The 25,476-nt window shown below is 52.4% G+C and overlaps 8 protein-coding genes across 8 annotated transcripts; 5 read left to right on the forward strand and 3 right to left on the reverse strand.

Moving 5' to 3' along the window:
• Positions 1-291: 291 nt before the first annotated feature.
• Positions 292-1,962, forward strand: LTHEOB_5188 (Acyltransferase protein; the record flags this gene model as incomplete). The annotated part of the gene is made up of 1 exon (XM_035514305.1): positions 292-1,962. The coding sequence occupies one exon, from the start codon at positions 292-294 to the stop codon at positions 1,960-1,962; it is 1,671 nt and encodes a 556-aa protein (XP_035374056.1).
• Positions 1,963-3,162: 1,200 nt separating this feature from the next.
• On the forward strand, positions 3,163-4,314 carry LTHEOB_5189 (uncharacterized protein; the record flags this gene model as incomplete). Its single annotated transcript, XM_035514306.1, has 2 exons — positions 3,163-3,743; positions 3,804-4,314. The coding sequence occupies 2 exons, from the start codon at positions 3,163-3,165 to the stop codon at positions 4,312-4,314; spliced, it is 1,092 nt and encodes a 363-aa protein (XP_035374057.1).
• A 2,375-nt stretch (positions 4,315-6,689) lies between these two features.
• Positions 6,690-8,303, reverse strand: LTHEOB_5190 (Heterokaryon incompatibility protein; the record flags this gene model as incomplete). The annotated part of the gene is made up of 1 exon (XM_035514308.1): positions 6,690-8,303. The coding sequence occupies one exon, from the start codon at positions 8,301-8,303 to the stop codon at positions 6,690-6,692; it is 1,614 nt and encodes a 537-aa protein (XP_035374058.1).
• Positions 8,304-9,808: 1,505 nt separating this feature from the next.
• LTHEOB_5191 (RNA-dependent RNA polymerase eukaryotic-type) lies at positions 9,809-13,378 on the reverse strand (the record flags this gene model as incomplete). Its single annotated transcript, XM_035514309.1, has 1 exon — positions 9,809-13,378. The coding sequence occupies one exon, from the start codon at positions 13,376-13,378 to the stop codon at positions 9,809-9,811; it is 3,570 nt and encodes a 1,189-aa protein (XP_035374059.1).
• A 1,668-nt stretch (positions 13,379-15,046) lies between these two features.
• LTHEOB_5192 (Translationally-controlled tumor protein) lies at positions 15,047-15,874 on the reverse strand (the record flags this gene model as incomplete). Its single annotated transcript, XM_035514310.1, has 5 exons — positions 15,047-15,131; positions 15,189-15,348; positions 15,401-15,538; positions 15,592-15,703; positions 15,860-15,874. The coding sequence occupies 5 exons, from the start codon at positions 15,872-15,874 to the stop codon at positions 15,047-15,049; spliced, it is 510 nt and encodes a 169-aa protein (XP_035374060.1).
• Positions 15,875-16,392: 518 nt separating this feature from the next.
• On the forward strand, positions 16,393-17,773 carry LTHEOB_5193 (Sphinganine hydroxylase sur2; the record flags this gene model as incomplete). The annotated part of the gene is made up of 2 exons (XM_035514311.1): positions 16,393-17,074; positions 17,127-17,773. 2 exons carry the CDS (start codon positions 16,393-16,395, stop codon positions 17,771-17,773), a joined length of 1,329 nt encoding a protein of 442 aa, XP_035374061.1.
• A 3,457-nt stretch (positions 17,774-21,230) lies between these two features.
• Positions 21,231-22,160, forward strand: LTHEOB_5194 (uncharacterized protein; the record flags this gene model as incomplete). Its single annotated transcript, XM_035514312.1, has 1 exon — positions 21,231-22,160. The coding sequence occupies one exon, from the start codon at positions 21,231-21,233 to the stop codon at positions 22,158-22,160; it is 930 nt and encodes a 309-aa protein (XP_035374062.1).
• Positions 22,161-23,197: 1,037 nt separating this feature from the next.
• Positions 23,198-24,806, forward strand: LTHEOB_5195 (Zinc-binding oxidoreductase protein; the record flags this gene model as incomplete). The annotated part of the gene is made up of 2 exons (XM_035514313.1): positions 23,198-23,343; positions 23,399-24,806. 2 exons carry the CDS (start codon positions 23,198-23,200, stop codon positions 24,804-24,806), a joined length of 1,554 nt encoding a protein of 517 aa, XP_035374063.1.
• Between the last annotated feature and the right edge of the window lie 670 nt (positions 24,807-25,476).

Genomic DNA, 25,476 nt, shown 5'->3' on the forward strand with positions numbered 1-25,476 from the left:
CTTGAGTTGAAAAATTAGGACGCTATTGAATCTCGTCTGCTTGCGGCCCGTCAGTCCTGATGTGTAACATTCCTGGCACATTTATCAAGGCCCGAAAAAGGGGATGCAATATCCTACATGCCGATAGCCTTTTGACGGTAAATTCGATCACGGCAGAATAAGAGTGCGTGAAGAAGTCGCAAAAAGCTGTCTCGTCCGGAGGCAGATCCGAGACTTCTCTCGCCTTCCTTTTTTGGTGCCGCCCGGAGGCCCATCCGACAACACTTCTCTCTACTTCCCTTCTTCAGTTCCATGGACTGGCAAAAGCTAAAGGCACTGGGACCACCCGGCCCTTCCTTTCCACGCGCCCTCTGGAGCAAACAACCAGACACCATCTCGCCCAACGCCTGGATCGACGGCGTGCGCGGGCTGGCCGCCCTCATCGTTACGCTCGACCACCTCTTCTGGCACCTCATCGGGCCCCTCTTCCAAGGCTGGAAGAGCTTTCCCGCCGACGCCCACTCCTCGATCCTCCAACTCCCCGGCCCCAGCATCATCTTCGGCGCGCGCGCCATGGTGCCCCTCTTCTTCGTCATCTCCGGCTACTGCATCTCGCTCTCGTCCATCCGCGCCCGCAGCAGCGCCGCCTCCACCAACCCCCAGTCCGCCCTCCTCACCACCCTCTCCACCTCCGTCTTCCGCCGCGCCCTCCGCCTCATGCTCCCCGTCTTCGCCATCGCCGCATTCTCCCAACTCGTCTACGCGCTGGGCGGCTACTCCGCCTGGCCCGAGCACTTCGACGCCGCGTCGCTCCCTGCCCCCTCTTCCTCCTCTTCCTCCTCCGATAGCCCCCCCTCCCCACTCGCCCACGCACGCTACCTCCTCGCCTACGCCGGCAGCCTCTTCGACCAAGTCCTGACGGGGACCCGCTGCCCGGGCACCGGCACGGCGGACTGCCCCGTCGGCTTGAACGGGCAGCTGTGGACGATCCCGCTCGAGCTGCGCGGCTCGTTCGTCGTCTACCTGTGCGTGCTGGGGCTGGCGCGCACGCGGGATAAGCCGCGGAAGTGCGTGTTGGCGGCGTTGGCGGGCGCGCTGCTGGTGTGGCGCGGGTGGTGGGAGGGGGCGACGTTTGTGGCTGGGCTGCTGATCGCGGAGGTGACGACGGCTGCCAGCAAGGGCGACGACGGCGACAACGGCAGCGGTGGCGGCGGCGGTGATGGGCCGGGCGTCGAGATGGAGCAGCGCAGGGAGGAGGAGGACGACGACGATTACGACGGCGAGGACGACGAGGACTTGATCCTGTTCTCGCCGGCTACCGAGCCGCCGGCCTGGCTGCCGCTGCCGCTGCGGTCGTCGCGGCCGTCGTCGTACGACAGGTGGTCGACCATTCGAGGGGCGGCGGAAGAATCAGGCAAGCGGCTCTGCATGCTGCGCAGGAACGGGAAGAATGTTCGTTCCGCCGCCTGCGCCCTCGTCGGCATCTGGCTGCTGTGCTTCCCGAACGACCCGGACATGCTCGGCGGCTACGGGCCGTGCTACACCTTCCTGATGTCACACCTGACACCGACACGCTGGTTCGTCGTCAGCGAGGGCGGCAGCGGCGGGGCGGCCCGCGCCGAGTTCTGCTGGCGCGCGGTGGGCGGCGTGGCGTTCGTGGCCGCCCTTGCAGGCAGCGGATCGACCGTGAGCGCGGTGCTGCGGCGGCCGTTCGTCAGTGCTGCAGCGCAGTACTTTGGGCGCATTTCGTTCATGCTGTATTTGGTGCATATTATGGTTATTCAGTGTATGTTGTACAGGGTGCAGGGGCCGCTGGTGGAGGTGCTGGGGGAGGAGAGGGGGTGGGCGGCGGGCGTGGTTGCGCGGTTGGTGCTGTTGCCGCCGATGTTTTGGATTGCGGAGGTGTTGGTGGAGGGGTTGGATAAGAGGTCGATTGGGTTGGCGAAGTGGCTGTCGCGGGCGTGGTCGGCCGAGGAGCGCTAGGCGCGTGCTGGCTGGGCTTGAGTGGGGTGAACATTCATTCTTAGATCTCATTGCTTGGCCTTAAAATCAAAACGAATTAGCAATAATTTTCAAAGTGTTAAAGATTTTATACACGTCGTCTGCGCTTATGATCTACATGGGTAATTAATGAACTATATATCTAACTTGAAATAAAAGTAACGTGTATAAACGCCTTTAGCTACAGTCAGCGGGCTTTATCTCTTTAGTATAGCGGTTAGTTTTAAAGCCTACTAACACGGTAATACAGGGTATATGTAAGCATAATCCGAGACACTTGAATGGGTTGCACATGTGGATCAATTTTCATTGGCGGAGAGAAACGTGGTGGGTGGATCAAAACTGGGGGCTAGGCTCCAGCGTCTGCGAACAAAAGGCGTTGCATCCCCGCCTCGCCGTCACATAAAACAACCATCACACTCCCACCATTTGAACAAATGCTCTATGGATCCTGTCAGTCTTACTGTAAACATCATCACGCTCATCGACACGGTTCAAAAAGTCATCAAGTTCCTAAATGAGATCAAAGATGCCCCATCCGATAGAGACAAGTTTTTGTTGGAGGCACAATCCTCTTGTATATTTCTCTTGCAATTACGAGATCGTTTGACAGCAAAAGACACCACCATTGACAAGCCCTGGTTTCGTCACTTCGCATCTCTGGTAGCAAAAGAAGGCATCCTCGATCAGTACCAGTCAAGTTTGGAAGAGGCTGCCGCAAGGCTGGAGAAGATTGTCAACAAGCGGCAATCCCATAGTTTTCGCTTAACCCTCGCTTGGAAGAGTGAGAAATCAGACATCGAGCGGATCTTCCAGCGGATTGAGCGTTGCAAATCAACAATCGCGATCGCTCTATCAAACGATACCTTGTAGGTTAATCGATAGACCACGCAGGGCCAGGCTGACATCTCTTGAAGCACAGTATCTATTTCGAGCAGTGAAGCGATTCGAAGCGTCAAAGACAACCAAGACAAAAGTGCGAGGAATCAGCACAAAAGGACGGTCTTCGACTGGGTCGAAAAGACAGCGACACGTTATGACGTTTTGCAACACGACTACATCAACCAAGCACAGGATGGAACCGGCGAATGGTTCTTAAATGCACAAAAATTCCAGCACTGGGCTCACGGAAGTGCCTCGACACTTTCCTGTCCAGGAATTCCCGGAGCAGGAAAGACCATCATGACTTCCATTGCGATGGATTATCTGCAATCCCACTTTGATCAAGCTGATCACAACGTTGCTGTTGTGTACTTCAACTACAACAGGAAGAATGAACAGAGTCATATCCAGCTCCTATTCTCCATTATGTGGCAATTTGTTCGCCAAAGGACAGAGATCCCTCCCTCCCTCGATGAATTCCACAAGAAGCATGAACGTAGCGGTCCGAACGTTAAAGACTTGATCAACTTGCTGGCAACTCTCATACAGGAGAGCACCGTTTCGTTTCTTCTAATGGATGCATTGGATGAATTCTTGGACGAGGACAATGGACGCTCCAAATTTCTTCATCACATTTCAGAATTGAGAAACACTGGTAAACTTCACATCATGATGACGTTTCGACCCAACACCGAGATCCCATCTGTTCTCAAAGGAGATTCCTCTCTCACCATCCACGCCACCGAAGAAGATCTCAAATCTTATATCCACCAGAGAGTCTCGCAAATGGACTCTTTGCCAGATTGTATCGACGAGGACGAGGATTTTGAAGTTCTACAAAAGAAAGTTGTTGACAAGATTACCCAAGCCTCCGATGGAATGTAATACTACTCGTTAAAGCCATTATCACATCACAATACATTGCTAACAAGATTTATTAGGTTTCTTCTAGCGAAACTTCACTCGGACTCACTCCAAGACGCTTTCACAATCGATGAAATAGAGGAGACACTTGAAAGTTTGTCCTCTGGAGAAACCGCCATCACAGATGCCTACAATTCTGCAATTGATAGAATTGACATGCAGCGTCCGAAACGCAAGCAGCTTGCCCACCAAGTCATCGCTTGGATTGTTTACAGCCACCGCCCGCTTTCGCCTATCGAGCTACAGACTGCCCTCGCAATCAAGCCAGGACACTTCAAGGATCCGAAACGAAACTTACCAGGCATTAAAATCGTTCTCGCCGTCTGTGCTGGACTAGTCGTGATTGACGAGGAGACTCGTGTTATCCGCCTCGTTCACTACACAACCCAGGAATACTTCAGCAAAGGCAAACTACGAAGCTGGCTACCAGGGACCGAGGTTGAAATTGCGCGATCTTGCATTACCTATCTTCTCATTCCAGACTTGTATGAGTCCGTCCTGCAGTATCACGAACAGTGGAGCCGTTAGCAATACCGTGGCAGGCCAGTTACTTATTCGTATCCCGAAATTCATGACAACCCCTACTACATAATACCTTCTGGCCGCACATCTGAACCATGGGAGTTCTGGTCTGATGTGCAGAAATGGCCTTTCTTCGTTTACGCCATCGAATACTGGGGCGACCACTGTCAGCCTTTTCAAGAAGCGCTAGAAGCAATGATCGTGACATTTTTCAGCAATCCACGGACCCTGGCACTGTACTGGACTCACCACACGGAATGGGGTATCAATTTCCACTCTTATGCTGGAAAGAGGACATATTTGGCCCAATTCCAACTGGAGAAACCAGGGCGTATTTCAATCGCTTCCCGGCTCGGACTTGATATGTATCTTGAAGAACTTTTGGTGCAAGGTCATACCTACGAAGCTTCGACGTGGATCTCCGCCAGTGACCAAAGGTTTCAGAGTCGCAGACATCTTTCCCCTGAATACCACCTAGCTGAGCAGCATCCACTTCTGCTTGTCAGCTATGGGGGGTATTATAGAGCGGCGACAATATTGCTGGACCATACATATACGACAGAAGAAAACTTATACCGTGCACTTCGTACGGCATGCTCCAGACGAAACGCAGAAGTTGTCGAACTACTGATTTCCCGCTGGCCGTCTAAAGAAATCGATCTGATGGAAATAGCGGAGTTTGACATCATAGACTCTGGAAAGCCCAAAGAGCTCCTTTTCTCCCAGAATCTGCAAAACAGTTTTAGATCTTTGAGAATCCTGGCAGGTCGGCGGGGTGCATCTTCATGGATTTCATTCCTTCTAAAGTGCGACTGGGACACTGATGTCGACGAGATGGGTAATGAGAGAAGAGTCGTCCTAGAAAGAGCTGCATCAGGAGGGTGTCTTGAGAACTTACAGTTGCTCCTGGCCCATCCGAAATTTGATCTCTCACTGGAAATTTTCGATTTCGATGGACCGAGGAATCTCTTCGGCTACACGCTTGTAGAAGCCGCTCATTCAGGACAGCATGAGACTGTCAATTTTCTTCTCAAAAACCGGCCCCAATTGAAGCCTAGGACAATGAAAGCGATTCTGGCAAAGGCGATTAAAAGTGCCCGAGCCACCGTCAGCATGACCAAATCTCTTCAGGAGAGATTCGGGGAACTTCGTTATGACGAACCTTCCAGGGGTAACCTCTGCAGGTGCCTCAACCTACTGCGGCAGATGTCGAGTTTACCAGGAAAAAATATTGGTGTCCAATACCATCGAGACTTGGTGTCTGACGTCAACGAAAAGATCCGCCAATTGCTTCATAACAATACCCGGATGGATCCAAATATGTGGTCCTGGGATGATCAGACACCTCTTTCGTACGCCGCAGCGGCTGAGGACAACAATGTTGCTGTTAAGCTGCTCTTACAGCATGCAGGAGTTGATGCAGACAGTAGAGATGGTTGTGGTTGGACTCCTCTCTCTCGAGCCGCAACCGTCAAAGAAAACAGCGCCACTGTAAGATTGCTCTTAGGTCATCCCGGCGTTAATCCGGACTCCTTGGACTTGTTTGTATTGACCCCGCTGTCTTGGGCAATCTTTGGAGGATGCGTTGAGTCTGCCCGTGCACTCCTGGACCGTACAAGGGTAAGCCGGAAAGAGTATAAGAGAGCAGCAGCAGTGCGTTTAGCACAGCTCTGGCTTGGTTGGAAACGTGAACTGGCCTCAACCAAGAGGTTAGATGTCAACTCTACGACTCAAGATGAGCGAGACCACGTCGTGCTCTCCAAGGCCCGAGATAACAATTACCGTGCTGTTGCACTTTTGCTCATGTCTGAAATTGAGCAGTTGTACCTCAAAGAATATTCTACTGCGGTCAGTAACGGAGCCCTGATCATGGCGCTATTGGAGGAATCCAATGAAGATACAAGCTGAGGGAAAATGAACGGGTAGGTACACGGAGATCATTGAGTCACCTGTGGCCGGTTCAATGCCCAATACTAATGTTCATTCGTTCTTTTGGAATCATTGTCTCTTCCATTTTCCGATTTCATAATTACCCGTCTCATAAGTGTTCTGAAGTTTGCTGTTTCTGAGCGCAATTGATGAGTTCGATCATTTCTGGCTCTTTATATTGCAATGAACTATGGTATTACGAGGCATTCTAGTTACCGACGCTCAAATGCTATCGAAAAATTGAACTGCCCCTGAAAGAAAATATCCTTGTCGTTTGTCAGAGCATATATCGACGGTTTTCAAAGGCGACAGAAGGAGGTCATATTGTTGGTCTATTTTCTACGGCTCATTTATGGAATGTGGATTATCCTTTGGGGACGAAGGAGAAAGCAGCCGTTAGTTACGAGTTCAGTTATTCATCATGTCAATTTTTTGAGTCGTATTCCATTGGACTACACAAGGCATATCTCTTGACGTTCTTGCTGATCGAAGCCAAAGTTGTCTTCATCCTCATTATCATAGAATAAACCAACCCGTTCGTACTCTGTTTCCTTGCTTTCTGAATCAACCTTACGCAGAAGCAGTCCAACTCTCAGTCTTTTCCCGAAGCGTTCAGTTGTATAGACCAACAAAACAGTGGCATGCTTCCACTCATCGTACTCCCACTCCTCTCGGCAGTCTATCCCACTGTAGGCCTGAAAACCCGTCTGATCCGATCTCACAGCAGCATCTTGATCAAAGTCCCTCCGGCCCCCTGAATGAGACCTCGCTTTCTTCTGGACCATCACCGGAACCACTTTCGCCCGCAACCTCAAATACGCTCTGCCATCATGCACTTTGGCCTTTTCCGGGTTCGCAAGACGACCGTATGGGTCATCCGGATTTGCTCGCGGGCAACTCGCCTCGAGTAGATCGATCTCGCTCTTAGAATCGGCGCTAAACGAGAAATACTGGGCCAGAAAGGTAACGGGCCCGTCGTACGCCGACCACGACCAGGACGGCGCACGATAGACGGGGGAGCGGTGCAACGGGTTTGCGGTCGACGAAGCTTCCCCGTACTTGAAAGCCCGACGGTGCCATAATAGTCCTGCTTCGAGGTCGTTTTCCCAGATGCCTGCGAGGTAGCGGTCGTTGCTCGTTCGCCCTTTTCTGCTGGCCAAAGCCGAGATTGCGGGAAGTTTGTCGAGGGGCTCGGTAAGTTCTCTCTGGGTGTAGTGTTGAACCCATGTGTACCATTGGAGGTACCCTTGGTTGTCGTGCTCGTCCTCATCGCCGTCCGCAAACCGGTCCAGAGGAGGGAATTCGCCAGACAAGCCTTCGAGGCGAGAGTGTGTCTTGCACGAAAAATGTATCCGGCCTTCACAGATGTAGATTTTGCGTGCCGGAAGGTAGCTCTCTTGGAATGTCCAACCGCGGGCTCTCCACCTGGAATCGTAGATGGCTTTGTTGGCATGTTTCCAAGGCTTTGTAACTGGAGATTCGATTTCGAATATGTCACTTGTGTACATCGTCGGTTCGATAAGATAAGAGCCCAAATTTGCCCCATTTCGGCTCAAGGGTACACGGATAGGTTGTGTGAATTCTCTGCGTGCCTTCAGAGCGCCTTCGAGAGGAGACTTCGTTGAAGCCAAGACGATAGTCAAGAAAGCCCCCATGTATATGTCTTTCATGCGAGCAGACTCTCTATTCCAGTCCTGCTGATTGCCCTGCACAATGCACAAAGAGTCGATCCATAGGTACCGGATTTCGGCTTCCCAGCAGAGTTCTATGGCGTCTTGAAAGCCTTGTGGCAAATTGGACCAATGGATGGCGTGGAGGTAGTTCGACCAGGGAATATTTTTGAGGTCCTCGCAGGTGTCCTGGTGAGCATGCTCGGGACAATAACAGCCTTCTGTAGTCTTGATGAAGCCAGCTGTGCCCCAGCAATAACTTAATGCTGCGTACTTGACAGTCTCTCCGTTCATATCACATGTTTCGACCAGACGAATCCTTTTGTCTTGCTTCGTGCCACTGATCTCAAGTAGCCTGGCGGGCAGTGCTCGTTCTTGCAGTTGTCCCTTATCCATGTTTTGAAATTTGGAACATTTTGAGTGTGCCGTTGAACATTGTTCCAAGTTTTGTTCGATGCTTTTTACGAGCCCAGGGCTAAACAAGTCCAAGTTTGATCTTGTTGGGACGTATTGTATTCTCAGATAGTCTCCGACAGGGCTGTCTGAGCACAGTCAATTTTTGTCCGATGATTGCATTGGAAAAAGCTCACTGGAATTTGCGAGGACCCTGAAGTATGCACAGTCGGCCCAAAAAATATCCTCGTCCGGATCTCTGAGTTTGCCATCTTCATACTCTGGATAGACCGTCCGATCCATTATGTCCCACTGCACCCTTATTGCTGCGAGTATTGCTGGGCCCTGCCCGGCCTCATCATACAAATACACAGCTCCAATATCATCAATTTCCAAAACGAGCTCTTTACCGTCTGGTTCCGGATGGTTTCCATTCGCGAAATTCCTTAAAACTGTGTCTTTGAGAATGCTACAGAAGCTACATGAAGGGAATAAGTCAGGCATTTCAGGAAATTCAGTCTCGAGGTGAAAAGGAAGGTCGTGGCAGTATTCCTCTCCGCTCGGGCCTGGTCCGTCCTGTGCAGGTAGAAGGTGAACAGTACCATCATCGTCCTTGCATTCGGTGTATCCATTGCGGCCTGCCTGAAATTCGAGAACACTACAACGCCCGCAGAGCTGGCTGGGTTGCTCTGAAATGTTATCCATGACGCTGTTCCGGTGTGTGGGCGCCCACCAAAGCCAGGAGGACGACCAAATTGAGGAAGATGAATGATTTTGGACGTTTGGTAGTTGCATGAAGCTCAGACTGTCTCTTCATCTGCGTCGGTGCGCTTTGTATGGAACACAGGCCACATGCATGGAGGAAGAACGCATCAAACAAGAGAAAATCTACCTGGACCCCACCTGCCGACGTGTCGCGCGATGATTGGCGCAGAATTCGAAATCTCCCGTACGTCACAAATGTCCTATATTCGATCGTGTAATCATCGCGTAGATTGCAGAGATCGTAAGCACGCACATACCGAGATATTGTAGCTTTTTTCCTTCTCAAAAAAATAGAAAACATATGTGGGCAGCAGCAGCTATCGTGCGGGCGAGAGTTTATCATGGATAGAGAAGCGAAAAACAATCGTAAGGAATATGGTCTCAAAACGGAGACAACTTTCAATTTATGAAAGTTATGTAGATCAGTTCCATGGTGTCACGGAAGATGAGAGATTTGAATACCAAACCCAAAGAAAAGCCAGAAGAACTCCAGACACCAGGCTAATTCGCTTAACTTTTATCAAGAAAAGCCGTGTCGTCATGATCAAGCAAAAAGAAAAGAAAAAGAAACAAGAAAAAAAATTAACATCATCATGAGAGAGCATCACCTTACCCAATATCGTCCCATCCGTAAAGCGCTCATCCTAGAGATACCAACGGCACCTCGAAAGCACGATAAATACCGAAGACCATCCGTAACCAACATCGCACACGCATTCCAAACGCGCTCGACCAACGCCTCATCACTCATCGTCCTCCTCGCCAATCTCCTCCGCCGCACTGGCATACTCCGTCTCATCGCCATCCCTCCCATCACCATCATCCACCATCCTGCCCGTCCCAAACCTCCTCTCCCCATCCCTCCCCTTCTTCCTCTCCGCCGCGCCCCCACCACGCCTCCCCGCACCGTCCCTCAGCCCCGCCGGCTTGATCTTCTTCGGCTTCATATTCTGCCACATCTTCAGCGTCATCGGGCGCGCACCGCAGCTATGCGCTTTGATCCAGCAGAGCTCCGCGCCGGCCATGTGGAACACAAACGCACTACTACCATCCTCACCCATCCTCCTCTTCTTCTCCCTCAGCTTCTTAGCGCGGATGTGGAACAGCGCCGACGCCTTGAGCATCTGCCAGTGCGACAGGGCGCCCGGCGGATCCTGTTTCGTCCAGCGGCGGATGACGGGGCTCTGCGCCGCGAACTGCGGAGTCCACTCATGGAAGCGGGGGAAGCAGCGTTCGACGGCGGCGTTGTAGCGGTCCGGGTCGTTCATGGCGTCGTCGAAATCGCCGCTGGCGCCGTTGCCGCCGCCGAAACTGGCGCCGAGGCCGCCGGAGAAGGAGGCGGATTTCTTGCGGTGCAGCTCGCCGATCCAGTCGTCCCAGATCTGAGAGATTTCGGTTGTGAGGGCTGCGAGCTCTTCAGCGATGACGGGGTCGTCCTTTGCTTCTTCCTGTTCGGCTAGGAACGGGGCTTCGAGGGTTGGGTCGTCGGTGGTGCTGGTGGCACGGAAGTGGTCTTCGAGGATTTGGAGAGTCTCGAAGGTGTGGGGCTGGAGGGTTTCGAAGTAGAGCTGGTCGAGGATGTTGTCTTTGTTGTACGAGCCGTGTTTCCTGGCGCTGTTGCTCCGCGCCAGGGCCCTCTTGGTCGATACCTTTTTTTCTTCGCGGTCGGCCTGCCTCGCTTCTTCGTATTTCGGCTTCTCTATCTTCGTCGGGATTTTGAAGGTTGCCTTGAACTTCTTGAAGTCGTCGTCGTCGAATTCGTAGCCGTTCTTCGAGTAGTCGACGAGCAGGTCGTGGAGGTCGACCAGGGCTTCCGCCTTCGCCGAAGTGAGGCTCTTTTCGTGGTACCAGACCTTCTCGTGCAGCTTGGTGGCTTGACCGAGAAGATTGGGCTTGCAGCGGAACTTGAAGCTTTCGCGGAGGAACTTCCCGACCGATCGTCGCTCGTCCAGCATTTCCCCTAGCTTCCTCCTGTCCACCTTAACACAGTACTTCTCAGGGACGGGATCTTCCAGCGGCGGCGGCGCGTTCTTGAACGGCTGGACGAGGTCCGGTTCCCAGGTTACCCAGAAGGTGTCGCCGTCGTAGTCACCGCCTTGTAGCTTTCCGGCGAGAGGAAAGCTACCTCTCGTTGGGAAGACGGCGACGTCTTTGAGATGAGCGAGCTCGATCTTAAAAGTAGCTCGTACTTTCTGGATGTCTGACCGTCTTAAGGCTGGATTACGAGCCACCAGGACATTGCGGTTGTCCAGAAAGTTTAAGCATTCACGAGATACCTCGTCCACGAAACTTTTGGTGAACTGAATATGGACCTCACCAGGAGCGAGAATGCCGTAAGGATCCGCCACTCCCTTGATATAAGTGCAACGAGGAAGCGGCACACGGACATCTTGTCGCATGAGACGAAGGCTCTTGGCCACAAGCCGCTGGGTGACATCGGTTAGGTAAGCGCATGAAGTGTCGAAGCCAGATTCGAGAAGTAGAGCGACCTTCTCTTGCAACTGCAAAGGCATCCCGCCTTGCCAGGTCATCTCGTCATCTTGTCGGTTGCGTTCCTCTGCTAGACTGTTTTGTTCGTTGACCCATTTTCTGAGGTGAACCGGGTTCTTGATCGCATTTAGCAACTTCTCGCGTTCCTTGTCAATGTGGCCCTTGAAAAGGTTCTTTAACGAGCTGGCAGGGACACCGCGGTCTTGCAAAATAGGGAAGAACGACAGATAGACACTTGAAGGCACTGCCGTACCCGTGGTAGAGTGCAAGTCGAAGGTAAATCTGCATGGGTCGAAGTCACTCTCGATGTCGTCCTCATGCGGCTTGAACTTTCTCTGGCTGTCAGACACTTCAATCCATATTGAGGAGTGGTACGGATCAGCAGTGTCAAGACATGTGCTAAGCATCCACATGCCTTTAGCGCCGCCAATACGTCCCTGAAAAGTACTTGGAATGGGCCCTTCTACCCCTTCCCAGATTAAACGTGCAGCTCCAACAGAGATACGAGAGCAGCCATCGTTCATGACACGATTCGTTTTCTCATCTCTGGGCCAATCAAGGGAGTTATCATCGAACTGGCGGTCTTCGTGCTCATTATTCGCCTTGATATCGGCCACGTGTCTGACTTGCTTTGGGGTAAATGTCAAGGTTGAGAGGGTTGTCGTCAGACCAAGACTTATCCTCGAGAAAACCTTGAGGTACGGTTGATCGCAGTTCAGATCCAGAGGCATGAACCAGTTGACTAGGTCGTAGACAGACATCCTATAACGCGTACCGGACCTGATCTTCCTCTTTTTCGTCGGATCAATATCACGTCCATGGGTAGCGAAGAGAATGACTCGATATCCACGTAGTTGCTCCTGCTGACGAAACATGGTTTTTTTCGTTGCTTTGATCGGCTCCACATGGATCGGTTGCCACACTCTGCCCAGAAAAGTCCCACACGTACGGCCGAGCCATTCTTCAAATCTCTCTTTGATAGCCGGAATCTGACCCTTTAGATGGGCTGGCACCTGGTCACCTCGAAATACCGGCGTTTCAAGATAGAGGAAACGGTCGCCACCAAAGGCTCGCTGAAAGCGGCATGATGCTGCTTCAAGCTGGAGCGGTTTAAGTCTGGTCTTGAAGATTGGGCCTTCTCTCGTACTTGTGAAAGAGAGCGTTGCCTTGAGAGTGATGTTCTCGAAGGCTTTGAGGGTATTATTCTCAACCTTTAGTTCAGCAGCAGCCCACGCCTTTTCGGAGCCTCGCTTGAGATCGTCGAAAACATCACTGAGTGCATCGTGGTGCCGAAAGTAGTCCCACAAACAAGAGTATTCGCCCCATTCCTCGTTATACCCCCGTGGGAGAAGCTGGTCAGGATCGTCAATCCCTGCGTCGAGGGCGACGCGTAAAAATTCCCACCGGTACTTGAAGTCTTTGGCCAATAGCCTCTCGCTAACTTCAGGAACGAATAAGCCTCCTCTTGGCAGAGCCTTCACTTGATGGTGCTCCATATCTCCGCCGGGACGGATAGGGCCCTGCGATAAATCAACGGTAGACATCCGAATAAGTTCTTCAAGAGGAATATTCGGACGAAAACGAGACTCCTCCTCCTCCGCCGCCGCCCCGCTCGCCCCCTCTCCCACATCGTCAAAAGCGGTGTTCCACTCGTCGGAGCCCAATGTACCATACGTTCCTGGGCTGTGAAATTCCTCCTGAGCTTTTTGGGGTTGAGACGGGATGGTGGTGGCAAACGACGTGTTTGCAGTTCTTGTCCTGTCTCCATTTTGTGAGAACATGGAATCTGTTCTCGTGGATGTGAAGGAAGTGGTAGCCGTCATGGATGTTGCTGTTGATTGCCGTCTGGGCGAGGACGACCTTGATCCAGTCTGCCTTCCTCTCGGCGGATCGGGAACAGCGAACGAAGCTACAGATGCTCGGTTCCTTTCAGATGAAGTCCGCGGTTCTTTGGGTGATGGCTCGCTTTCGGTAGATCCGTCCGAAAGTCTCTTCCCCCGGCGCGAGCCACGCTGACTGTGGCTCGATTGCCTACGTACGCTCGCCTGCAGGGAGGGCGACGGGGGTGCTTCACCTTGTTCTTCATCGTCGGCAGCAGTGGGAGTATTTGGCTGCGTCGCCACGAACGTATCATCTAGAGGCAATTCCCTGGCGCTGTAGTAGGGAACGCTCTCATTCACAGCTCGAGCCTCTGTAGAATGTTCTGTCGTTAAATCTGAGAAGTCAGCCTGCAGTTAAGGCAGCTTTCCCGTAGAGGCGCTTGCTTGTCGGAAATGTCCAACGCCAAGCTCAAGAAGAGATAGCCAAATTGATAGCGCTTGAGCTCTGGAGCCCGGTTCTCTCGGTAATAAGAGTGAGAGAAAGCAAATGGAACATAAACATACGGGGAGGGTTAAAGATGGTGGTCGCGCCGGAACGTGGAAGTGAAGCACTAGATGACGCTACTTGCTCTAGCCTGCGCTGGAGAGGGGTGCGGCTGGCATAAGCTTCAGCCTTCGTGTTTGCTCGCTTTAAGCCATCGTCAAGAAGGCGACGCAGGTAAGGTAGACGATCCTTGGGGGCCTTCTGGTGTGCATTGGCATTGAATTCCTTCAGCGCTTTATCCAAATGGTCGGCACCCTTGAAGTACAGAAGCTTGAGTTTCTGAGAACACTGGTACTGGCCACTCGGTTCTCTGGCACGGCTGTGGCTTGGCGACCACGTTTTATCGTCGCGTGGAGTAAGGCCGAGGCGCCAATGCAGCTCAAGATTTTCAAAAATCGAATTGATCCGATCGTGAGGGCGACCGCTAGGCGTATGAGGTGATGCGTCGACGGGACGCACGTAAGGCCGAGCAGGCCGGCGCTGCTGCATAGTCTCTCCGGTGAGTCTTCCGGACGTGGTACTGAAATCTGAGCGGTGAATCGGGTTGGCGCGGGTGGCACGAAAGTCGAGGGTCACAGCGGAGGAACAGAAGACAATTGAACACTAGCGGAAGGAAAATGCGGAGTGAAGAGGGGAGGAGCCCACGGGGAGATGAGACAATGGGGGCGGGCGGCAGCAGCTGGAATATGATAAGGTGACAAGGCAGCGCGTGGCGCGGGGTGACGGGCTTTCCCTCGCGGCTCGGCTCGCAAAACGCCAAGTCACGTGGTGCAGCATACCCCAGCCCTGAGCCCTACCCGCAGCTACTTGCCGCATCTGGGCCTCTCCAGACGGTCGGAATCCTGCAATTGCTTCCCCGCCACGCCGGTTGCTCGCATTCTGCTGCTTTTGCTGCAAGGTATCGATCACGGGGTGCACAATTGCCAAGGGTACTGGCGCCGGACCATGCAAGGACCCGTTTTCGCTCGTCGGCTGCAGCCTCCGTCACATTGCTTTTTCGACTGGCAGATTGTTGACATGATTCGATTTTTTTGGGCTGATGCGCCGCGAGGGATATTCATCATGCATTTGAGTCGTCGTGAAAACCAAAAGAAAATCCAGCTGCCCCTCTACTACTTCAACCCAATTTACACCTTCATCTCGGTGAGACCGTGCTTCCAGATGGTCACGTAGGGGGTGACACCGTCCTCGCGGTAGTTGAGGAGGACGACCCTGGAGCAACAACGTCAGTACACACATCACTTCACGCTGCGGGGAACTGCTACTCACATTCCATCGGGGTCCATGGACTCGCCAATGAAGAACTCGTAGTCCTTGAAGTTGGCGATGATCTTCTTGGCGTAGCCAGAGGCCTTGGTCTCGAAGTCCTTAACCTCCTCGTCGCTGGCGCCCTTGTTCTTGAGGCCCTCCTTGACCTTCTTCATGTAGCCTGGAGCACGGGTCAGCGATGTGTCTGCGCTTGCAGAAAAAAAAAAACATACCCTTCAGGTAGGTGAGGTAGGACTTCTTGTCGAAGGAGGTCTCGTTGAGACGGAAAGAGTGGACGACGTCGAGGACGGTCTGGGCCGAGTCCTCAACATCATCACCACCCTCCTCAGCAGAGGGGTTGGCACCGATATCTGCCCAAGCCGTCAGCGATTGTCCGCCACGTTGCGAATCCTCCTGGACTGACCGATGTTGTCGTTGCCGATGGTGATCTTCTTGCAGTCGGCCTCGTAGACGGTGCCGTCGACCTCCTTCAGATCGTAGGAGTCGGAGATGAGCTCGTCATCGGTGATGAGGTCCTGGCTGGGGCGTCAGCTGGGTTGATCTGAGCATCTCGCGGTTGTCTTGTGTGGTCATTCGAGGCGGCGCATCGCTCGAGGCACATGGGGCCACGATCGTAATACCCCGCACACGGCCCTTTCAGGCGGCCAGACGATGGAGCGGAGCGGGCGCACCTTGTAAATGATCATTTTGGCGGTTGGTGTGAAGCTGAGGAGAGGTGGAGGAAGAGGCGGCGAAGTTCTTTGTGGCGGTCTAATTCGCGATGATTGACGGGCGGAGAAGATTTGGCTGGATGGTGGGGTTCGGTTTTTCCTTCAGCGGGCACTGACGCCGCTAACACGTTTCCGGTTGGCCTGGGCCTCAGCGTCGCGCAATCTCCGTATTCGCCACAGGCGCCGCCAGCTCGCCGCCTACCATGCTGAGTGGTCTGCAGAACGGGTGACAGCGTACGACAACAATTACTACTTCCTTCGCGCGAGCCGCCTCCTGTCCGCCTCTCCCCTCTCCCTGTTCCGACTGTCCTTTCGATATCTTGCTGCGACGCCCGCGCAGCTCCCACAGCCTCTGCCGGCATTCCGCGCTTTCCGCATCTTTGGACGCTGAGGCCCCTAGACACCGCCGGCGCCGCGCTGCGTAGCTTTCTTCTGCCGCGTCCATCCGCTCTCTCTCCTTCACCACCACTCCGCCTCGTCCACGCCCGAACGCCATGGAGAACGCGACCGTAGCCAGCGGGCTGCCCCCGCTGCCCGATTACACTCTCTATCCGCTCGCGCCCGTCGTTCCCGGCATTCCGGACAAGTACTTGACGCTGGCCCTGCCCATCATTGCCTACTGGAGCGTGTCCATGGTCTTCCACCTCATCGATATTTGGGACCTCTTTCCGCAATACCGCCTGCATACTCCGGTCGAGCTCACCCAGCGGAACCATGTCTCGCGCTACGAAGTTTTCCGCGACGTCGTCCTCCAACACTTCATCCAGACTGTTGCCGGAATCGCCATGGCGTGGTACGATCCCGATCCGACCTTCGGAAAGGAAGACTACGACGTGGCTGTGTGGGCACAGAGGATCAGGTTCGCCGAGAGGGCAATTCCTTACATTCTCGGTGCAATTGGTTTCAACGCGTCCGCCTTCGCTAAGGACCTGTCAGAGTCTCGCCCCATGCTTGCTGGCGTTCTCGCTGGTGGCAGGTACCCCTGGTTGACTCAAGAGATTGTCTCTGGTGACCAGCTCGTCACCGCGCCCGCCTTCGCTTCTTGGGAGCTTTCCCTTGCCAAGTTCATCTACTGGATCGGCATTCCCGCCATTCAGTTCCTTGTGGCTGTTTTGATCGTCGACACTTGGCAGTACTTCTGGCACCGCGCCATGCACCTGAACAAGTGGCTGTACAGTAAGTCTGATTCCAGTGCCAGCCACGCATTCACAGCTAACCCAGGAATCAGCGACCTTCCACTCCCGCCACCACCGTCTATACGTCCCTTACGCATACGGCGCTCTCTACAACCACCCCGTTGAGGGCTTTCTCCTGGACACTCTTGGCGCCGGAATTGCCTACCTCGTCACTGGCATGAGCATCCGCCAGTCCATGTGGTTCTTCACCGGTTCCACTATCAAGACCGTCGACGACCACTGCGGCTACGCCTTCCCCCTGGATCCCCTCCAGTTCATCACCTCGAACAACGCCCTGTACCACGATATCCACCACCAAAGCTGGGGCATCAAGACCAACTTCTCGCAGCCCTTCTTCACCTTCTGGGACAAGCTTTTGGGTACCATGTGGACCGGTGGCGACGTCACGCACAAGTATGAGCGCGCCCGCAAGGCCGCTGAGAAGAAGGCCGAGATCAACGTCCTGAAGCCGAACTTCCTTCCCTCTGAGCTGCAGCCCAGCAGTGCGTCTGCCTCGGAGCCCACGTCCGAAGTCGAGAGCGCCAAGGAGCAGCCGCAGCCCGCCCTCAGGCGGAGCCCGCGCAAGAAGGACCCCAGCGCGTCGCAGCAGACTGCGAACCTGAAGGGCCTCAGGGACCGCGTCAACAGCAACCTCCAGGGCAAGAGCCCTAACGTTCTCGGCGTCGAAAGTAGCCACTAGGCCGGACTTCGAGGTCCGAAAGCCTAGGGCGGCACGAATTAGCTGCATAATGTCTATTTAATCGGCTGTTCTCTTCGGTTGGTTAGGCTGTTTTTCGCAATGACCTTTGCTTCACCTTCTTCAAACTGTATAATTCCAGCCTTTCTCATGTCCGGAGTGGCTTTCCGCTTTTTCCACTGCAGCGATGGGGGCGTACACCTGAATGCTTTTTGGGTTCTTTTTTTCCCTTTTAATACCCCCTCTGGAAGCCGGGGCTCCTTTCGTGTTCTTTAGAGCTTCCTTAAATGTATAAGCTACGTTCGCTTTTAGGTTTGGGATGGAATTGTCTGTTAGGGCACTATTAGGATTATGTGATACGTAGGTGATGGAAGGAAATGGGATGCTGGTATACAAATATCGAGCTTATGAATGCTCCATTGTGGCACACGAATACCAAGGGTGCGAACACTACTGACCACGCACAGACTCCTACAATTCCTTCCGTGCAGCTCCTGGCCTCGAAGACGAAACATGCGGTTGCCACGCTATGCGAAGCTATTACCGGGGTGGTCTAGATCTTCGGAGCCGTCGCCGCTGGGGTAGGGAGAAGGCCGATTTCGGCGATCCTAGCTGCCGCAGAACCCTTTACATGCTTCCGTTAGAGCCTTGGTGCCATGTACAATTGTCGAACTAATAAGTATTTGATTGTGGCGGTGAGGGATGAACATTTTGAAAGCGCGACAGAACCATTGGCATTCAGTTGGTTTTCTTGGTGGGGTTTCTTGGTGTTACAGCGCAACAAAGAGCCTGCCACCAAAGCCGGGGTGTTGCATAAGCTGTGTATGACTACCTTTGCATGGTTGCACATCAGCCCCGCCTTTTCGAACCTCACGCTCAGCTGAGATCGCCCGGTCTTATGTATTTAGCCACGACAAAACTTCCCCGCACTGCCTCCGTCCATTCAAATACGTAGCAACCTACACCAAACCCTGATTTTCTTCCCCTCACACATCGAAAATGTCAGTAATTCGACCAGGTTCCCAACAGAAAGGAGCTTCTGTCAATGACGAGCATACCCGCAACTGCACAGAAGGCAAAACTTTAGATACGAAAACGTGCTCAAGATGCAAGAATGTCGACCTTGAAAGTGTATTTTCCGGTTCCTATGATATCGATCTCTCTCCATTTGCGAATCTCCCGTTCAACGAATCATGCCAGCTGTGTCGGTTACTGAACGCAGTCTTCCCTACACCATTCGATTCCACGAAGAAGATCCCTTGGCTTCACTCATGCTACCAATCCGGCTTTGAAATGTCCGAAGGGACCGATATCGCCATACAAAAAACATGTTTACGCGTACGATGGGTACCAAAAGGTGGTACATGGGACGATATTGAGAGGCCGCCGCGCTCAGATGCCGGATGCATCTTGAGAATACGAAATCCAAGCAATGTTACGGCATTACAGAGACCTGAAATTGACTTTTCGATGCTGAAAAGTTGGATCAAAGAGTGTTGCGAAACCCACACGACTACTTACCACAAGCCGGATCAATTGAAGCATATCCCCGGCATGAGGATCATAGATGTTCGGACACGTGCCGTAGTGCCCGCCACGACGGAATTCGACTATGCAGCACTTTCATATGTCTGGGGGCCAAATCAAACTCCGGAGATCGTCGACCTTCCAGATTCAGCCCCTAAAGTGATCGAAGACGCCCTTGAAGTGGCTACGAAGCTGGATATTCCGTATCTCTGGGTCGATAGGTACTGTATCGACCAGCACAACAAGGAGGAGAAACATGCCCAGATCAGCAAGATGCATTTTATCTATCGCAACGCCAGGGTCACGCTCGTTGCCGCCGCCGGCACCGGGTCCGAGCACGGCATTCCCGGCGTGAGAGGTATCCCACGGCCTCCCCAACCACACGTCATTCGGGGAGAAGATTTGTTCGTCACCAAACTACCCCGTCCATTGACTGCGATTCAGTATTCCACCTGGGGATCCAGGGGATGGACATACCAAGAGGCCGTGCTATCCACACGGATTCTCGCATTCACCGATTCTCAAATATATTTTGAGTGCCACTGCGAAGAACGGTGTGAGGCCATCGACGAGCCTTTAGCACGGCTAGGGAAGAACCAACCCATCAGCCTCCACCACCGCAGTTCTCGCGGCCTCGCCAGCGTTGCCTCATCCAACGGCCAGGCATATCTCAAAATCCGAAGCCACATATCAGAAGTTGCTCGGCGAGATTTCTCCTACGACGAGGACAGGGTCGATGCTCTCCGGGGAATATTCGGAGACATGGAGGAGTCAGGCAGTTTGAGCGGTCATTTGTGGGGTGTTCCGATTTTGATTCTGGGAAGACACCTACTGTGCCCTCGGACGGCGGGGTTCCTTACGGGACTGTGCTGGGATTCCAAGCGGCCGACAGAACGTTGTCTTGAGTTTCCGAGTTGGAGTTGGGCAGGATGGAAAGACGCATCCTACTGTCGTCTGAGCAGGAAAAGCTACGTATCGGGTACGCAAATAGGGGTTTGCTTCGGTACATCCGTGAAGATATGGGTTGAGCTCCAAGATGGTTCATTAGTTGATATCGAGGATTACCAAGATCAGCTCGTGATCAACAGGAAAATGTCTCTGCTTTCGCACTTCATTCACATCGAAGCTTTAACGGTCAAGTGCAGGTTCAAATGTTTTACTGACGGTATGCAAGCAGAGAGATGTTGGTATTATTCAAATGGTCTTCTTTCTCTGACCCAGGACGAGGTCACGTTACCCGGACTTTCAGAACGGTTGGCTTCAGACTCTTGGGATGTTCTGCTTTTTAAAAGTGAGTATGGTGGCTTCCAATGTTTGGTTATTGATTGGATTCAAGATCATGCACAACGGCTGGGGACTTTTTATCTTCAATATCTCCCATCAGCTGCAGAAAAGCGCACCATCAGACTAGGATAAAGACCCAAAGACGCAAGATAGAGGTTACATAGGGCACAAGTACAAACGAAGTGCTACTTACTCTCACGCATGCCCCTTTTTGAGGGTCATGACGATCTTGGTTTTTGGAAAAAATGTAAAGCGAAGTTTCACCATTCAGGGTATACAAAAAGGGATGAAATCATACCATTCTTGAACCTACGAAGGTCGTTTTGCAACTACGTCAGGCGCGTGAAACATATGACGAAAATAACAGATTTCATATTAACAATGCTTCACAAGGCCCAATTTCCTGCAAGGAGGGCATCGGTGCAGAGATTTATTAGAGTGAACAGGACTGGAAGTAAGGTTCGGTGAAATATTTTCCATGCAGTTCTCATACCGGGCCTCCTTGATTCCAACATTCCTCGCTGCTTTAGAACCCACGTTAGAATACGTCATTCCTAGTTCTCAAGGGCGCAAATATCTATAAATGATTTCATCATCGAGTCAAGTAAGTCCAGTCACTTTCTTTTTCCACTGACATTCGTGAGCCACAATGGATCCTACGACAGCTACTCAATCAATCCCCGACACCGTCCTGAATGACGTGACAACACTGCAATCGTTTCTGAAAGAATATGCAAACCTTCCCGAGAAAACCTCTTCTACTATTTACGCCAACCTCGAAGGAATCAAACTCGGCCGGAAAGGCTCAATATCCATAATCTCTTTGTTCGTGCCTTCTCTGGGCAGGGTGTATCACGTCGACCTGATATCCCTCGGCGATGCAGTTCTCTCAACGGAGCCAGCCTCAGGAACATCGTTGAAAACTATTCTCGAGTCTCCAGCCATCAAGAAAATGTTCTTCGACGTCCGAAACGACTCAGACGCACTATTCGCCCACCACCAGATCTCACTCCGAGGGGTAATCGACGTCCAGCTCATGGAGTTGGCAACGAGAACCTACTACCGACGACACCTCGCCAGCCTGGCGAAGTGCGTTGAAGGCAACAGTGCAGTTGCACCGGCCACGAAAGAACACTGGCGCTCCGTCGCGCAAATCTTCGACCTGCGCCGCCGATCCGAGGAGCTCTCCGGCCGCCACATCATCAACATCCGCCCCATCGATCCTCTCGTGCTCGAGTTCTGTAAGCTCCGAGTCGTTCTGCTGCCCCACCTGTGGCGCGTCTATTCGAACAAACTTCGAGCAGGCAGCGAGCTGTTCTGGAGATCTAAAATCACGTTTGAGACAGAAGAACGGGTGAAGCTCGCCAGATCCGCTACCTACGATGGCGATTCGAAGAACAAAGTGCTCGGGCCTTGGGACTGGTATGGTAATGAGTTGGATGAGGCGATCTGGGCTTGGAATGATGATTTGCTCGATGATATAAGGATTGGCGATGCCGAGACAAGGCCAAAGTACGAGAGCGTACTTTTTAACAAAAGTGAAGCCGATGCATTGTCGTTTTGCAACGGTGGTTGTTGAGAAAGAATGTGGACGTACGCAAAAGATCGTGTCAGTGAAAGCTGTGCTGGCTCATTTGTATGGAGCTTTTTTACAAATAATATGAGCCTTAAATCTCTGTCTGTTCATGGTGAGAATTCGTGGCATAGAGAGGATGGTAAGCGCATGCAAATTAAGAGCTATCTCTTTCGGGACATGATTTAGTGACACTGCAAGGAACGATGCGAAGGAAAGCTTCACAATTCAAGGCCAAGCCTTGGGGGCCGGGCAGGATTTTCTTTCCGATGCACTTAGTTCCCACGCTAATAAATTTAGGTTTGAGATGCGCGCCTATCGCGTCTTTAGAGGTCGTGGGGGCGGAAGGAATTGGTCCTTCGCACGTCCTCTCCGCCCCGCGCTTCCGCCTTGCGTATCGCCCATAGGCACCAACACGCTTGGCGCCGTGGCGCTCAGGGTACATCCTAGACGGAAATACTTTCTGACCATCCTGCGCCACGTTCATTTCGGTTGCTGCCTGAAATGCAGAGATGTGGTAAGCAGTGTGATGCCGCTCAGAAACAATATAGCACAAGTTTGCCTAGCACAAAGGTTTCTTGGGTATTTCTATCCATCATCGATAATCTGACACCTCGGACGCCTCTTTTGCGAACATGCCGCCGTCCCGGGAAGCCACAGGTGGCTTCGAGTATTTCGCTCTGAACGACCGCCAAAGACCAGTAATTCCATCGAAGGCCGGGATCGAAGAAGAGTCTACATCCCAAGAACAATCTACGACGGAGCGAGTACCCTTGGCCGGGCAAATATATGATCCTCCGGTGGGCATCAAATCAGAAGAAAATGGCCATCACCCGCCTCGGAAGCGTACAGGACCGGGTGTCCGTAGTTGGACGGACCGTTTTTGGTTAATGGAGATGTTGAGCTGCCTCATTGCTATTGCGGCGTTCGCTGCAATCGTCATCACTTTGGTTATCCACCAGGACCGACCTCTTCCTCAATGGCCGCATCTGATCACAATAAACACTCTGATTGCCCTTTTCACATCCATACTCAAGGCCTCAATGATCATGCCCGTTGCAGAAGGTATCAGCGAACTTAAATGGATCTGGTTCCACAAGCCGAGGACACTTGCAGATATGGATAAACTGGACTTCGCCAGTAGAGGACCTTGGGGATCACTGTGCTTACTGCTTAGCATGAACTGGAAGTATGCTTTTTTCCAGAAGTACCTAGGGATCCCAAACTGACTGGTCCATTTGCAGTTACCTCGCCGCGCTCGGTGCCATTATCACCATAGTAGCCATGGCCGTTGATCCCTTCTCCCAACAAATCCTGCAATACTACACCTGCCTTGAGCCACTGCACAGTGCTACCACGAGCATTCCAGGGACCAACAACTATACTGGAAATGCATTTCACTCAGGTGCGGCTTTACACGAAATCGATGCCGACATGTCGATAGCGATATACACGGGACTTCTGAGTCCACCCGTCAACTCTTCGTCCAGTATGACCATATCGTGCTTAACGGGGAACTGCACATACCCTTCGGACAACGGGGCAACCTTTTCAACACTGGCCATTTCTCACTCATGCGAGGATATTTCCAACCTGATATTGAACGTCACCGATAACTCCAGCTCCGTTGCTCAGACACCGGGTGGAGCTCAGATTACCCTACCAAACGACGGCAGAGTAATGAATACCATCTCTACCTATGGTGACGATATTATTTACGGGTTTGAAAGCCTGATGCTTGAAGAGAGCGGAAAGCACTTCGCGTTCAATTGTTCACTGTTCCCGTCCATCAACACTTACGGCTCCAGCGTTAAGGATTCGATCTACAACGAAACCCTCCTGTCTTCCGTGAGGATCCACAGATTTCCCTACGAGGAGACGGAAGTGGGGAACCCATCTGCCCAGCCTTTATTCTCAGCGACGGGCAACTCAACGCTGCGTAACGGGACACGGTACGAATGCATTCCATCCGACCACAGAACGGACACCAACACCTCTCCTGTCGATGCCGCCGGGTTCTCCGCCGGGTTCCTCGCCACGTCCCTCTGGGATGGCAAAACCAACTTTACCTGGTACCCCGTGGACTGCGTCTGGGCAATGGAGTGGAGCGGTGCGAATGCTATCCAGATCTTTCTCACTTCGCTGTTCTCGGAATCAAGCTTTTCGGGATCAAATTTGACGATATCTGGGAGCGACTACAGCCACACGATGGGACAGACCTGGCTAAAACTGCTCTTTCATAACGGACATGCGGACATGAACTCTGTCAACAAGTATATGAGCTCCCTTGCCATATCGATGAGCGCTGCCGTCCGTCAACATGGCGACACTCTGAGTAGCGACTTTGTGCAAGGCACAGTGTTGAGTTCACAGACATGCATTCGCGTTCGCTGGGCCTGGATCAGTCTACCGGCGGCACTGCTTCTCCTGACGATTATTTTCTTGGCTTTGACGGTGATCCAGACGGCCAGGAAGAGTTGGCAAGGAACATGGAAGTCATCAGCAATTGGTCTTCTGTTCCACGGGTTTGATGCAGATACGAGGAAAGCTTTTGGCACTGGAGTGGACAGAAGTGAGCTGAACAAGATATCGGAGCATGTCCAGGTGCAGTTGCAGTATGACGGAGGTTGGACTTTCTCGGAGAAGAAGTGATACCATGACTAAGTAGGGCTTTCATTAACATCTATTTACGAACATACAAGAAAGATCAATGAATTTAAATGGAACTTACAAGGATTTATCAATGAAAAATTAATCTCATCTCTGTCGAGATACAGAAGTACAATGCTGCAATGCATTTCATGGAGCCTAATCTTCTAACAATTTCTCATGTACTATTTATTTCAAAGCGGCATATCCAGCGTTAATTTCAAATTTCGTAAAAAAAAAAACCCCCCCATGACTATTGTTATTCTCCTCCACGAGATGTTGGAGCCGCTCTGCTCAATAATGCAATAGGCGTCCGTTGGAATTCGCTTGAATCAATGTTATATCTTGTAAAGTAATCAGGAACAAGCTTCCAGGTGTTTGGTTAACAAAAAAGTGGATTGTCTAATATGAATCCGCGCTATCTTTCAGAAATACCGCAATGCGGCTGAAACCCAGGATTATGTAAAGTGCCAATATTCCAGTACTCCGGATGAAAGGCGGGGCGTTGCGCAGATGCGGAACGGTCTAGGCCGTCCCAATCTGCGTTGTGGCATAAGCACGCGCCCGTGTGATGCAGTGACAGGCCAATCACTACCCCTGTACTGTACACTCCCAGCTTATTAACGAATTCAATGCCCACGGTGAGAGGTGGTTGTAGGCCGCAGTCGCATGA

This window comes from Lasiodiplodia theobromae, assembly GCF_012971845.1.
Source record: "Lasiodiplodia theobromae strain AM2As chromosome Unknown scaffold_14, whole genome shotgun sequence".
In the NCBI taxonomy this organism is placed as follows: domain Eukaryota; kingdom Fungi; phylum Ascomycota; class Dothideomycetes; order Botryosphaeriales; family Botryosphaeriaceae; genus Lasiodiplodia; species Lasiodiplodia theobromae.